This window comes from Spea bombifrons, chromosome 3 (assembly GCF_027358695.1).
Source record: "Spea bombifrons isolate aSpeBom1 chromosome 3, aSpeBom1.2.pri, whole genome shotgun sequence".
NCBI classification, from domain to species: domain Eukaryota; kingdom Metazoa; phylum Chordata; class Amphibia; order Anura; family Pelobatidae; genus Spea; species Spea bombifrons.
In genome coordinates this window covers 87,672,487-87,687,470 of record NC_071089.1, presented here as the reverse complement: position 1 = coordinate 87,687,470, position 14,984 = coordinate 87,672,487, and the positions used below count along the sequence as shown (strand labels likewise).

Below are 14,984 nucleotides of genomic sequence, written 5' to 3'. Positions count from 1 at the left end.
GGGTGGCAGCCTTGACTTAGACATGGACAAGCCAGAGTCGGGAAATCAAGTCGCTAGACAAAGTCAAAAGTCACTGGAAGCTCTCTCAACCTCAGATAATTAGCTCATTGAACAGGCAAAGTAGTAATGACTCGTATAAACATCTTATAAAGACAAAACCACATGGTAAAAGTGCCCAAGGGAGAAATTACACTAAAGCAAAAAGGCAAGTGAAAGAACCCATTTGTGATTGGAGCAGGGTCTAAGAAGTTGTTGGTCAGTATGGTTAGTGACAGCTAGCCTTACCAGCTGCTACTTAGCATTGCATATGGTTGCTAAGTATGCGGTCAACTCGTACCCTCACCTTCATGAGCAACATTTAGCTCATAATTAGCTTTGTGTTTTTACTACTACTACTAATGAATTCTTACATTTATCATTTTTGAATCTCATCTTCCATTCTATCAATTTAATTAAACCATTTCACAGCAAAAATGCATCATTAGCTGAATTTATAACCCTACATGTATCAGTGTTGTTTGTATAAATAGAAATGTTACCATTAATACCCACTTCTAGGTCATTAACGCACAAATTACAAAGGGCCTAGAATTACCCCTACTTTTAACTGCAACAACATATATGTGATATTGGAGAGATAAGTACAAGTTATTGAATATCCTGTGCATTAATAACCTGATTTTAATATGAAGCCTAATGCTTTAGTTAATTGTTCATTCTTGGTCCAATTTTAGAAAATATATTATGTGTACAAATATCTTTCCAGACAAATACAATTTATTTTAGATTGTATCAAAGTTAAAGCCATCTTAAAGTGTCCTAAAGTCTACCTCACTTTCAGGACCACTGGTTTACAACACTATTAGTTGTATTCACAGTCTACTATCTCAGACAATATAGCCAGTCCATTGACCCTGCATCAAGCCAACTGGGGGAGCTGAAGCAGGACTGAATTTAAGTAAATTGTGTAAATACAACTTGGTGGCCCAGCACTGGCTCAAGCCCAATGCCTAGCTCAGCCTGACTGAGTGGAGAAGTACAAGCAAGAGCCAAGCCATCTTAAAAGGCTTCTTTTCATTGGAATTTTTTTACATTGATCTGGTTTGGCCCTTGTTCAGCTTGTGACGCACAACTGGCTCCTCACTCCATCTATGTAGTGAGATGGGTAAGGCTTAGGAAAATGGGTATGGATGAGGTAACTACATGTCCATTACCTCTTAGCATTTGGTCTGGTGTTATACGAGTGCGCAGGACAAATTTAATGATTCAATCAGCCACAACACAACCAACCGTTACTCCTTTTGTTCACACAAAATATAGGACATCTTTCAGATCCATCCAACCAAACACTCCTCAACTTACAAATGTATGTAAATGATTTCTTGTCTTCTATCTGCTATTTTTTTTAAGTATTAATAACAGGTTGATATTTGACATTAATTATTTTTGCTTGTTTGGATGCAAAAGTCAACTATTTTTGGCATATCATGAAAGGACATAGTAGATGAGAGTTGGTGTTCAGTAAACAGCGGACTGTTTTCACAGATCACTGCTCCACTTGTAGTTTGTGTGGAGTTGATTGGCCTTAAGGATTTAAAAAATGCTATTTTCTTGTTCTGAGCTGTCAGAGATGTCTGGATTCACCGAGCACAGCTGCATGTCTCCAAATCTTAGCAATAAGAGCAAGACATTGAAGAGACAAGTCTCCAGACCCATTTTGGTTAATGTTATAGGTGAGATGGTCAGCACAGCAGGGCTTTTTTTTATTGTATTGCACCCTAACCCTTGACTATCCCCTGCTAGGTTTTAAAATGAGAGGAATACAATGGCTTTGAAAATATTAACTCTTTTGTTATGGCTCAGCTGGAAAGAATCACTCCAGCCCAGGCATTTCTGCTAACATGACTATATGTCAATACATTATTGGTAGTATCCTGAACTAGTCCACTTGCCATCATAAGCAATTTAATGCACTCCGATATCTGTAGAGTTGTACCTTTATATCTTTGTGTTGTCCCTCTTGCAAGTGCATGGGGGGATTCTGTAGAATCTCCTATATACATTTGCCTCTTTCACCATCCCCTAGCTCCTTGACTCATCAGAAATGTGTTTGGCTGAACAGATCTCCTGCTGTCTGAGCCGTCATGCTATACTCACGGCCAGTCAGGTCCATTGTTGGTTTGTCTGACGAGACCCCTTGTGCACATCCGCAGAAAAAGCCCCCATCAATTTCGTCAGAATTCTAAGCAGCCAGACAGTGGTGTGGATATGAGATCCCAACGGAGGTGTTGCGCTGCAGCTTCTCCTAGAGATAAGTACTTTCATTTAATTTTACTCTTTCAACAGGATTAGAGAACACATATCAAAGTACTTGCAAAGTACTTTATTATCCATTCTATGTTTTAATGCTGCTTGGAACACTAGAATGTCCCTTTAACTGATGTAGTCATCCTAGAGCAGGGGTAGGCAATCTTCGGCGCTGCTGATGTTGTGGACTACATCTCCCATAATGCCCTTGCAGTCATAATGCTGGCAAAGCATCAAGGGAAATGTAGTTCACAACATCTGGAGAGCCGAAGGTTGCCTACCCCTGTCCTAAAGAAACCGCTAAGAAAAATATTAAGCAAAGACCACGTTACACATATTTTGGCATATTGGTCTCCTGTTCATGACTGTGTTTTGTGAGTCCTGCTGTGGAGGAGGATGGGCACACTTTATTTAGTGTTTTGTTTTTATACTGCATTTTCAGAAACATAATGTGCTTTGAAAGACATATATTTTCTCCTAAAGCATATAGCACTTGATTTAACACAATGAAATTGAGCTGCAGACTCTCCACGGCCGTGGCGCTAACACACAATGCTGCCATTAGTTTAAACAATCACAGCTGTGTGACTGAGCTTCCACAAACACAATCGACTAAAGATGATTGGCTTTGCAGCCACTATCTGGGTCAGAAACGCAGCTACTTCCATCATGTCTAACCATTAGCGGTGGCAGCACTGGATTGAACATCAATTTAAAATGTATCCGTAACAGGCTTCCCAGAAAATGTCAGAACGTTACTGTGGCAACTACTACCAGTGGTTACTGTGCAAAATCTAAAAGCTCACATTTTAGTAGACGTGTTAAATGTTTGTAGTCATTTCACTGCACTATAGGGGACTATTCGCTAAAGGAAGAGTCAGCAGGAGAGTTGCGGTTTCAACTCTCTCACTTCGCTATTGATTATGAAGGTCCAGCACTAGCAACTTAGCCCTACATAAAGGCCTGAGCTGGTTCTGTATCATGCATAATGTGTAAGGAGACATTATACAAGGCCATCTAAGTTTTCGTTTTTTTGTTATGTTTTTTACAGCAGAAGCTTACTGGCGTTGACTTTTTATAATGCATTGCGAAGGAAAGGAACTAAAGTCAACTCTAATGTAAACTTCTATTTAGTGAATAAACACCACAGTGTTATTTGCAACACTTTTAGGCTATATCCAGAGCAAAGTATGGTTTAATTGTAGACACAAGAACGCCAGAATAGTTTTTTGCACATGAACAAAAAAAGAGGATGTCTGCCAAAATAAGGTAAATGGAAAAGGTTAACTTTTGCAACTTATTCTATATAGTTTCATAAGTCAGTATGGCATAATTGACCCTATTTCTCATGGGTTCTCAATTAAAATGTATGTATACTGCAGTCCTATTAAAAGAAGAAGAAGAAGAAGAAACTGTCCTAGAGGGGGCTTCATCCATAGACTCAGGGTCAAATCCAGTGATTTTCCGGGAATGAAGAATGGTTAAAGATGAAGAACCTAATATGCCCGGATCATATCCAGTTTGGCTGTCTAATCAGAAATGCTGATTAATATTAATTTTCGTTTGGATATTTATTTTTATCCAAGTACAAATAAGGGCCGCTCGTATCCAGTTTGGCTGTCTAATCTGAAATGCTGATTAATATTCATTTTCGTTTTGATATTGATTTTCATTCGAGTACATATAAATTGTAGGTAAAAAATTCACATTATATGATAAACTTTATAAAAATGTTAGTTGCATTATGTGCATTTGCAGATAAATTGATTGATGCCACAGAAACAAAAGTTATTTGTCAATAAAATAGTAGTACTTTTCAAAATGTCCAAAAATAGATGTCTATAGTCAGGCTATTGGATGTTTTGTATTTTTTATTATTACAATTTATAGTAGACGGGTAATTTCATAAGGTTATTCTTAGTTCTGCATTTTTTGGTGGGTGATCACGTTTTTTTGTAGCTATCGTTCAAAAGTCCAACTAGAATTCAATTGTGTGCCATTTGTATGCCATTCTACATTTCTGCAATATTGTGGGAAATAGGGTGTGGATACTAGATTTCGAACTCATTGCCCATTGCCACTGGGTTCTACTACTGTTACTGGAAATCTATATTGTAAAAAATATATATATATATATATATAAAATAATAATAATAATTATAAGAAGAAGAAGAAGACAGGCACAGGTTCTGTTAAGCTTTATTTGGATATAGCACTCTGTGTACAGAAAGGATCTAGGTTTCTCCTCACTTTGTTTTTATGTTTCAACCAAAAACATTAGTTTGGGAAGAAAAACTGAATTTGAATGATCAACCATTTCCCATGGAGAAAATAACTGCTGTAGAAAAGCAAACTGACATAATATTTGTGCTGAAGCTTTGCTATCGGGAGAATCTATTTCCATAGAGATGGAGCGTTCATGACAGAGGCTCATGTGGGCAAGCGGCTTGACATTCTGCCCCATGCCCTCTCTGTCCTGATCTTTTATTTCAGATAGAACACAGAAGTACTTGTGGAGCTGACTTGCGAAAAACTTTAAATGTCAGCCATAATTTGAGTGCCATAACTGTAAGAAAATGTAGCTTTATAAACGGAGTCGTCTCTCCTAGAGTACAAGAATATGTTAAAAAAAATATGCGGCATACATTTTAATAAGAGCCTGGCTATATACTTAACGAGGCACTGAAAACTCTAATGACGGTAGCTTCTCTGACTCTACACATTATGTATTAGAGGATTATTTGCTGCCGTTGCTCGTTTATATGTGTTTGTAATACGGCTTACGTTTTAGAATGGAGGCGCAAGATTAAATATGTGCACAGATAGTTTCATATTTCGTATACTATATTTGAAAACTCAAATGAAGGTGTCATCTCCTAATAAAATAAAGTGTTTGGTTGTTCCTTGTTTTCTAGGCTAGTATCTGATCTGACAAAGGGCCAGTTTTTTTATTGAGTAAAATGTAGAGTCAAATAAATGCTGAGTGACCTCTGGGGTCTTGAAAGCTTATGTGATTCCTCATCTTATTTTTTTTTTTAAGAAAGTTAGTCCTATAAGAGTTTTCAATATTTTTGGAACAATATTCTGTGACCAATTTGGCAATATACATTTTTGATTTTCTAGACTCAAATTCATTAGATTGCAGGCTTCACTGTATCCCTAGTTATGCTTGGTGCAAGAATAATAATTCAAATTTCCAATTATTCTGTCTTCCTCAAAGGCATTTGGCATGCTGAATATTAAACATTAAGGCATGTTTTTTGTTCTTTGTTTATACAATTAAAGTGTTAATTTCTAGATAACTTTTTCCTGTGGGCTACATATAGCCACAGTAGAAGCATATACAATCATGCTGCACAATAGCGACATCAGTAACATAGTCAGTACAATATTCATAGACATATGTCAATAATCGCTGTCCTTCAACCTTTGCTTTTGCTTCTGGCAATGCAGGCAGTGCTTGCCTATAAGGTTTGCAACGCTGAGAATTGCTGCTTATTCAAAACACTTACTGAAGTGTTCATGTTTTAATTTGTTCAGCACATGGATGAAATACTGTAGAAAGAAGTTGCTAATAACGCAAAAAATCTAAACCTGTTTTTGTAAGTGCAACATGCAAATACTGAGACTGTGCTGTTCATAAAATGTACTCGTATCACATGGCTGACTTCACACATTCAGATAACAGAGATGTATTTGTCCTTATACCGGTAATACCAGTTTTGTTTTAGCAGACTGTATGAGCGCAGATACCAGGTGCTCCATAAACTGTTATGATGATAAATTTGTAGGGGGATAAGGAATCCATATGTGTCATGTATGTCTCACATCACATACGTTTAAGAGTTTAGGGTTCTAGAACACTTTGAAACATACCCAGCAAATATTCTGAGCTCTGACACAAGAGGGAAATCAGAGGAAGTAAGAAGGACAATAGAAATAAGGACATGGGCATGGTGTCTCCTAAAGAGGGAGACTTTAGTTATGTATCTTATATAGCACTTTCCATATTTCCTTCATCCTCAGTTGGTTTACTAATCCTTTCCCATGTCTAATCCTTCAGCCCTCCCCTGCTGCCTACCAATGTCACCTTCCTCCACTACAATTATTTTAGAGTTCTTTCACTTTAGAGATACACAATGCGCGAGTAAAATTATATCTTAACCCTTGTCTGAAACATTTAACATTGTCATGTGCAAATCTTGTATGAGACACCTAGGACAACCAAATATGTTTAGGAAGTGCTGAGTGTTACCTTACTGCTGTAGATGTAAACTCTACTGCTAAGCTAAGACAACCTGTAAACAGAAGATAAAGCTATGTAGTTATTGTCATTAGAATTTTTTTTGGAGAGTGGAAAAATTGAATCTGTACGCATGGATAAAAGAGGAGTCACCTCCAAAGTCAAGCAGTTTGTCTCTAATGCGCTAACCTACGTATTAACAATCCCTGCTTGGTCCCCACCGCATATCCACAGAGAGTGTTCATCAAAGGTCATGCTGACCTTTTCTTACTTGTCATAAATTTCACTTTTTTTGCTGATGGCGATTTAAGGTAATGAAATAGACAGAATATGTATAAGGAACCGTGATGGGCTTTATCGTTCCCAAAACATAGCAGATATTTTTTTTTCCTATGACAAACATATGCAAATTGAACATCTGTAATCTTCCATTCTCCCATATGCATTGGAAGCCTTCAAACATGGTAATTGCCTTAATGCGATGAAGTGCTTTAAGATATTAGTGCTGTATAATGGGTTTGATGTAGCCATTGGTCATTTAGTATAAGAAATCCTCATCTGAAAGTACCGGATGTTAAGTTGTTTTGCCAAATACCCAACAGGTGTATGGATTTGTAAAAAGGAATTAAAAGGCATTGTGGTTTGTAGCATGTTGCCACACAGATTAGCAGAATATTATATGGACAATGAATATATTTTTTAAATGTTTAGAAACGTGAACTTTAATGGTGCGTTCTATTTAGCCTAGACAGAAAAAGAACCTGATACCTGATTGTGCCCTTGTACTTAGGATAATCTTATGTAACTCTTATGAATGCAGAAATTTCCTCATTCTATTCATGTTTCTACAATGATGTTCCTGCTCCCCGGTAACAGCTCAGAAAAAAGATGCACAAAAAATTACAAAAAAATACATATACATGAGGAGGCTGCAAACTAAACTGCTTGTTAAGTAATATTAGAATATATGGCCACCATTTAAATGGCATGCTCAACAAAATAATGTTAGCCTTTTTGTGAGTCTCCCACAGCGGTCAGCAAGCAGCAGGCCCAGACTGGCCATCTGGCACACTGGGCAAATGCGTGGTGGGCTGCTGGCTGACAGCACATAATACTAACCCGATTTGCCAGATGTACACTATATGTGTATAAAAACATAGTATGTGGCCATGTATATCCAGCCGTCTGCCGCACTTAAGACATAAGGCAGCCTGGATGTGCTAGGACCACCCTGTCATTGCTAGTCCAGGCAAGCAGTGGCCAATAGAGAGGGCAGTGCAGGCATACAACTATGGCTCTCATTGTGGGTTCCTGCATGTAACTGCAGCCTAATGCAAGTATACTATGATTGGATCTGTCTCTTAAAACTGCCGTCACCATATTAAAAACATTACCGGCATCCGTTGCGTCTTAACACAAGTTGCCGCTAAGGCTCTTGTACATGCCCTCATTATCTCCTGCCCCGATTATTGTAACTTTCTCTGGTCTACCTCTTACCTGTCAAGTCAAGGGGTCACCTTGCACAATGTCCTTCTTCACGTCATCCACAATACTGTCTCAGAGTCGCCTTACGTGACCCCATTTAACTCCCTGTTCAGACCAACCCTGTTAGGAGAATCTGAATTGGTCCACCCTTGATTACGTGATATCTTTCCTTCATTCCCCATATGCAACATTTTTCAGGAATACTGATGATCTACAAAAATATAGCGTTAGGAACACAGAATGAATAGAACTTTAAAATAATTTGATATGAGTTAGAATTTAATCTTTTAAACACTCTCATGGCTAAATTTCATTTTTTGTGCAAAATACGTGACTGTTTTATCGATATTAGGTAGATAACATTTTAAACTAATGTAAAGAGATACAATCCTTTTAATTGCCATGTACAGCAAGGTAGCAATTTAAGAAAGTGGCACCGAACCCCCCCCCCAAAAAAAGAGTAAGAAAAAGCACATCACTAAAATGTCAGGTCTCTTCATCCTTAGTCTTGCATACTTGTCTCATAGGAACTATGACTAAGAAAAAGTAAAAGAACAAAATTAGCATTCTTCCATAATATTTTTTGATGGCTGTGACAGGCAAGAGTCCCAATCTTTCCTTCTATACTTCTCCTCTTTTTGGGTTTTTTTTTTTGCACAACAATACCTATATAGTAAGTGTCTGTAAGGGTGACCCTTTTTGTTTTAAAGAGAATCTCTGCGTAGAATGAATGCAGGTCCCTTGGCATTCTAAGGCAGGCCCTGTCTCCCATTCAATGGTAACCCAGACCTCACGATGATAATTTTTATTAAAGGCTCCTAAGTTTCCCCGAGACATTTAGCTTTTAAGTACGGAAAATGAATTATAACATATGATGTTTTAATCAGCAGTTAGTCACACAAGACCTTATCACTAGCAACTGGGCTGCTTTCCTGGATTTGTCTATTTTAACATGCCTCCTTATCACATATAATATAAATAAAAATTACAAAGCGTGTGATTTGTCGCCACAGATTGCCCAATCTACTTTCTGTGCCATGGGACACAGATTGAGCAAAATATCAAGGGGTCCAAGGATTTCTCTTAAAGCTATTGCAAGGCCTACCACCACATCATTCACTCTGGGAGGGGAACCACGTGACTTCTGCTTTGGACTCTTAAGGTGATCTTGGACCCAGGGCATCTTTTCATTTTGGCCAGTGTTAATACAAAGGTTTTTTTGTATTCCTTAACTTAATGTCTCTGCAGGGAGCAGAAGGTGCCATGAACAACCCTGGACATGCATTTTTTTCCGAGGAGAACCGATTATAGTCCTTAGTACTCGTCTTTACATTCAGGGCTCAAAGCTGCGTTTCCTAGCTAATGGTCTAGAATTATTAACACACAGTGTTTGAAGTGTGCTTCATCATACTGTAATTTATGAAGCTAATTTATTATTTACAAGTGCATGATAGTGTCTCTGTGGGTGACCAACCACTAGCGCTCATAAAAAAAAGATACTTTTTAGAAATCTTTTAGTTTTAAAGAGAAGCCAAGTTATGTATTAAATCTAATTATCACATATGAATCATTTTACAGTCAAAATACATCCAGCCCTCACAGGGGAATAGTATGTATTTCTGAAACAAATAATCCCCCCCACCCCCGCTCCATCTTATCAGTAAATGTTTTCAATAACCAAATAAACCTTATTTTTTTGTCTTTACAGTGTTCATATATACCCAGGTGTGGGAAGAATTATGAAGAATCAATGTCAATAGTAAATATCATTATGGAAAATTTCCGAAAACATCAACGATTTTCTTGTTTTTATGACCCAGAAGGAAATCAAAAGAATGTTATTTTGACCAAACTCTACAGTTCTAATGTGTTATTTCACTCGCTTTTTTGGCCGACATGTATGATGGTTGGAGGAATTGCCATTGTTGCAATGGTAAAGCTTACACAGTATCTCTCGCTACTATGCGAGAGAATCCAAAGGATCAACAGATAAAATCAAGTTCTGAATTTACTTTACAATTAAATACTGTTTTTTTTCATTCTTCACCAAAGAACCTTAAGTTTGTAATGTGCCAGTCTGTTTATAAGTTCCTTAATATATTCTTATAAGTAGAGCAATAATGCAAAATCTGTTCTATATGCAAACATGATGTCACAATGAGGCAGAATGAAACTGTGGATATTTTTTTGGTATATTTTTATTTATGCTTTAATTTACAGCCAATACAAGGCTTATTTACTTTCCCTTCTGTTGGCGTGAAGAACAGCAAAAGCTTATAGGAAAAGTATAGCCAAATCCCAGGTTCATCCAATATGACATGTAATGCATTACTTCCAAAGTTGACTTTTGTTGCATATACTGTTTTGTTAGCAGCCTGGGAGAAACCATGGGGCCATGTATAAAAAGTGATTCTTGTTCAATGTTTTAAATGTGGTTTTATTGCTAAAGCAACCAATTGAATGTCCTTGCTAGCTGGATCACTCCATTGTTTGCTATGGTGATACCACTTTGCACCAGAATTACTTTTCAATGACATGGAGATGGCTACGTACTTGATTTTATACACATTAACAATTGTTGTGGCTGGAACACCTAAACTCAATAATTAGATGGAGTGTCCACATACATTTGGTCATACTTCTTAAACATTTGGAAATGTGCAGTTGCACAAATGCACATTAGTCTGTAACCTTTCATCAATACATGGCCCAAAATGCAAGATTGCACAATCCAACCTTGAACCTCATAAATCCATAGAGTACTGGGGTATATTTAGGCAAAGCATGACATAGAATAAAGACTATAAGACTATAAAATGAAAAACAATTGGCTGCTGAATAATGCGTTAATGACAATTTATAAGCTGCTTTAGACAGTTATTATAATCTTACTTTAAACTTTGAAGAGTCTAATATTTTAAACAGCTGTATGCTTTATGCAAACACATCTAGTCATTGTGTGGGATTTCCAGATATAGGAACTTTTTCCGAAACTTTTATACACTTTGGCTAAATGAAATATACTGAATTCTGAAACCCGCACAACGTGCATGTTTTTAGGTGATAAACCTGCATTTTAGCTATACTTTTCCTATAGTAGGGTGTTCATTTTGCATACCTTAAAGTTGCTGGAAAACAAAATAAAATGTTCCTATATTTTTTTTTTCATTGATTTACAGGGCTTCCAAAAGACTCGGTTTGAAGGGTCGCATTTCCAAACAACCCGAAAAAGCACTTTGATTTGTATTATACCTTTAATGTTAAATGGGTAGTTTAATTCTCACATTCCAATCATCTATGATAATGATCTATTCTTGTATTCCATGAGATGCAACAACTATTGGAATTAGGTCTGTAAGGCATTTTATTGCTTCTACATCTGCACTGTCAATAAAAAGGAACAATGGCTTAAGGAATATATTCCTACATTACTTGGAGATGCCTATTCCTATGAGAGACTGCACATTGCAATGCTTTATATAATACTATGTATGTAATGTATATTATGTGTACATAATATACTGCCTTCATTAAATTCCATACGAAGCTAATGTTTATGGGATTTTACATTTATACAGGCCTTTCCAATGTGCCATAATCCTATAGTGATCCACTAACTCAACAATGCATTAACCCTTTTTCTGAGTGCCCAAAGGTGTAGGCTGTTACTCACCCAAGACATTCAGCTGGTTAAGAATGCTTATTAGTATTACTTTCAGATTTTTTTTTACAGCTATTTATAGACAAAAACAAATATATCTTATTTTTCTACCCAATTATTTTCAAAGCAAGTTAGGAAAATGAATAAAAAATAGTTAAAATAATTTCTCCCAGAAATAAGGGAACATAACAATAAGGGTTTGGTCTAAAAAAGTCAAAATAAAAACTGTTAAATGTAAAAAATATAAGACTGTTGCAGTTTAAATGCATACTTAACCATTTCTGTGTTAGGGGTAGTAACATTTGAGTTGTATGTTGCAGACTTATTTTGCCCTGAATATTGTTTGGATGTTATTTGGACATATCAGATTAATTTACACATTTTAATGACAGAGGAAAGGGATGGGTGATCAGGGGTGTACTTTGGCACCCAGGGAGGATCCTGTATGCCCCCCCCACACACACACACACTTTAAAATGAAAAGGCACCACAAAAAAATAATGTTAGCAAGAATATTTATTTCGCAAATGTGTAAACTGTATTTCAACTGGGAAACAAATAGAAATCTGAAAAAATAAATGATTCACTTAAATGAAATAGGTTTAAATAGATAAGATTTACTGAACAGATGTGGTACAGCATAACTCATATCACTATACACTGAGCCAGACATTGATGGTGGTACAGCTTAACTCCTATCACTATACACTGAGCCAGACATTGAGGGTTGTACAGCCTAACCTCCATCAGTATATACTGAGCCAGACACGGATGTGGAAGGCCTCTGTCCCTAAAATAGCCTGCTTCTGCCACCTGAGCCCCGGAACAGCCTTCCTGTGCCACCTCTGCCACTGAAGCAGCCTGCCTGTGCTACCTCTGCCCTCTTTAAGCCCTGCCTGTCCCATTTCTGCCCCTAAACACTTATACATTCATTCACTCCAACGCAGGCCCACAGCTTACCTCTGTGGCATTTGAACACTGTGTGAGGAAAGTCTCTTTTCCCGCCCAGGTGAAGTAGTTTCCTTGCAGAGTGAGTGAGCCCCACAGCGGCAGCTGTGGGCCCAAGTTAGGCCATTGGGCCACATAGACATCTGCACGGCCCCAGTGCTGCTAGGCAGTTTCCGATTAGGCCAGTCATGCCCTGGGTGCACACCCAATGCCAGTCTGGTGGCATCCCCCAGGTACGCTACTTTGAACCAGTCTAGGCAGCGCTTACAACATGTCCGGATAATTTCTATATTGCTTTTTTGGGTTCTATGAAGTCCCCTTTTGTGAATGTGTGTGGGAAAAGTCTGGATATTTAAAGAAAATAGCTCTGCAACACGTCTTTTACATAATACTCTTTTGCTAACTGGCCATATGACAATGCTATCCCTAGGCTCTGTAATGATTCACTATGGCACTCGTCTGTATCGTTACCATATCACTGTAAAGATTAACTCTGTCGGCTATTTGTTTATTTTTTACTTGCAACTATTAAATATTTTTTACTGGATAAAAAAGATTATATTATATCTAATGTATTGTAATTTTAAATGTTTTTCTTTAAAAAAACATCAAAAAGGAAAAAGTCTCCCTTATTCACGAGAGACTAAAAAGAAGGTCATGAGAACTAGGGATGTGGGAGTATATTCAGATTTGCTTGGCCAAATATATATATTATATATATATTATTGGTGCCAGATATAACAAAATGTAGCTGACATTAGAGTTCAACTGAGTTATTTTAATTACACCTTGCCCACTTTAACTCTTTAAATGTCACATTAGGCAGTAGTAATTCACATCACCTGGTACCCAAATGGAAATGTTATATTATAGGTGATGTCAGAGGGATAAAGAACATTTTGCAAAGCAATTATGATAGTGTAAAAGCAATGTTCTGGCGTTTAATGAGTTATTGAAACCATGCAAATTTCCAGGATATGTTCTCATAGCTGTAATCAGCACTTACCTGTTGGTGGACCTATTTGTTGTTCTTTCAATTGAATCAAGGTCAATATTGTTGTGACAAGTGATTGATAACTGTGTCTGTTGCTACATCGAACTGTTGAATTGTTAGAGAACATCAACATTAAAACAAGTTCTGATCTTTCTCTGTCTGTGGTACTGGCCAATGTGAATTTGTAACAGGTCTGATGAAATGTAATATTAATTTCACGCTATCTAATAATCTATACGTGTAGGGACACCAAAAGAGACTAAATAATTGTAGCCACAGATCCCTGCATTTCTCTGTTTTATATCCATGTATTCTTTAACAGACAATCTGGAGATTTTTATAGCCACTGCAAGGTGTTGGAGCCATCTCTTTGGTCTGGAGAGGATATATTGCACTTAAAAAAATAATCTGAAACAGTATGTGGGCATTAGACATTGCCAAGTGGAACTTTACATACTGTTGCAAGCATGGATGAGGTTCCAACGTCTTCAAAGCTGGGACTGTAGCAAAGTGGATGCCTTCTTTCTCAAGACGATCCCTAATGTGTAATGAGGGCTTCAAATATGTATTTAAAATTTGGAAACATCATCAATAAACCCTCACTACATTTTGCATTTGTGAAGTTTAGTGTGTTTCTTTAAAACTATCATTTTTTTATAATATATTTGTTTACCTTTAACTACTTCAATGGACATTGGGGTCAGTTTTGCACAGATATTTTTCATTATGAAACTCCATGCGTGAAATTGTTTTCCTGGGGGGAGGGAGCCTTGGTTACGTTTTTCCTCCCAGGCTCGCACTAAGTGAACTGAGGTGCACAGCGTGGGTTACTTAACTTGTGTTACATGACCCCGCAGTAGAAGGGTGGCAACGTGGCATTTCTGGCTGAGCGTGTATGGTGTTAGAGTAACTGTGTGTGTGTAAGTGTCACGTTGTAGAGTTTGTGTGTTACTGCCACCACCCGGTTCCCACTAACCCTAGGTTTACCCCTGACACTGTAGCACCATAAACTGACAACCACACACATGTGAACACCATACACCAACACGCATACACCCGGACTCCATATCTGACTGAATAACCCAAAATGCATTATTTTGTCCACACGTGTTCTCTGGGACATATCAGTTCAGTTTAAAAGCTTAAATTGACGTCAAGTAGCATTTTAAAAATAAAATACATGGTTAAGGATTAGAGCTTTCACTACCTTTCTTTGTTTGTTGCTATTGTTTCTATATATATATATATATATATATATATATATATATATTATCTTTTAATATTGCACAAGGCTTATTACTGAAAAGTAAAAATAAAATAGATATCCACTTCAGTTTTTATAATTA

General features: G+C 37.2%; 1 protein-coding gene across 2 annotated transcripts in view; it reads left to right on the top strand.

Annotated features, from left to right (window-relative positions):
* KCNMB2 (potassium calcium-activated channel subfamily M regulatory beta subunit 2) overlaps positions 1-10,522 on the top strand; it is a 110,962-nt gene extending 100,440 nt beyond the window's left edge. For both annotated transcript variants that reach the window (XM_053458847.1, XM_053458846.1), the window contains one exon: positions 9,744-10,522. In XM_053458847.1, coding sequence (XP_053314822.1) covers positions 9,744-10,028 — 285 coding nt within the window. In that variant the 3' untranslated portion in view covers positions 10,029-10,522. The remainder of the gene's footprint in view (positions 1-9,743) is intronic.
* Positions 10,523-14,984: the final 4,462 nt, after the last annotated feature.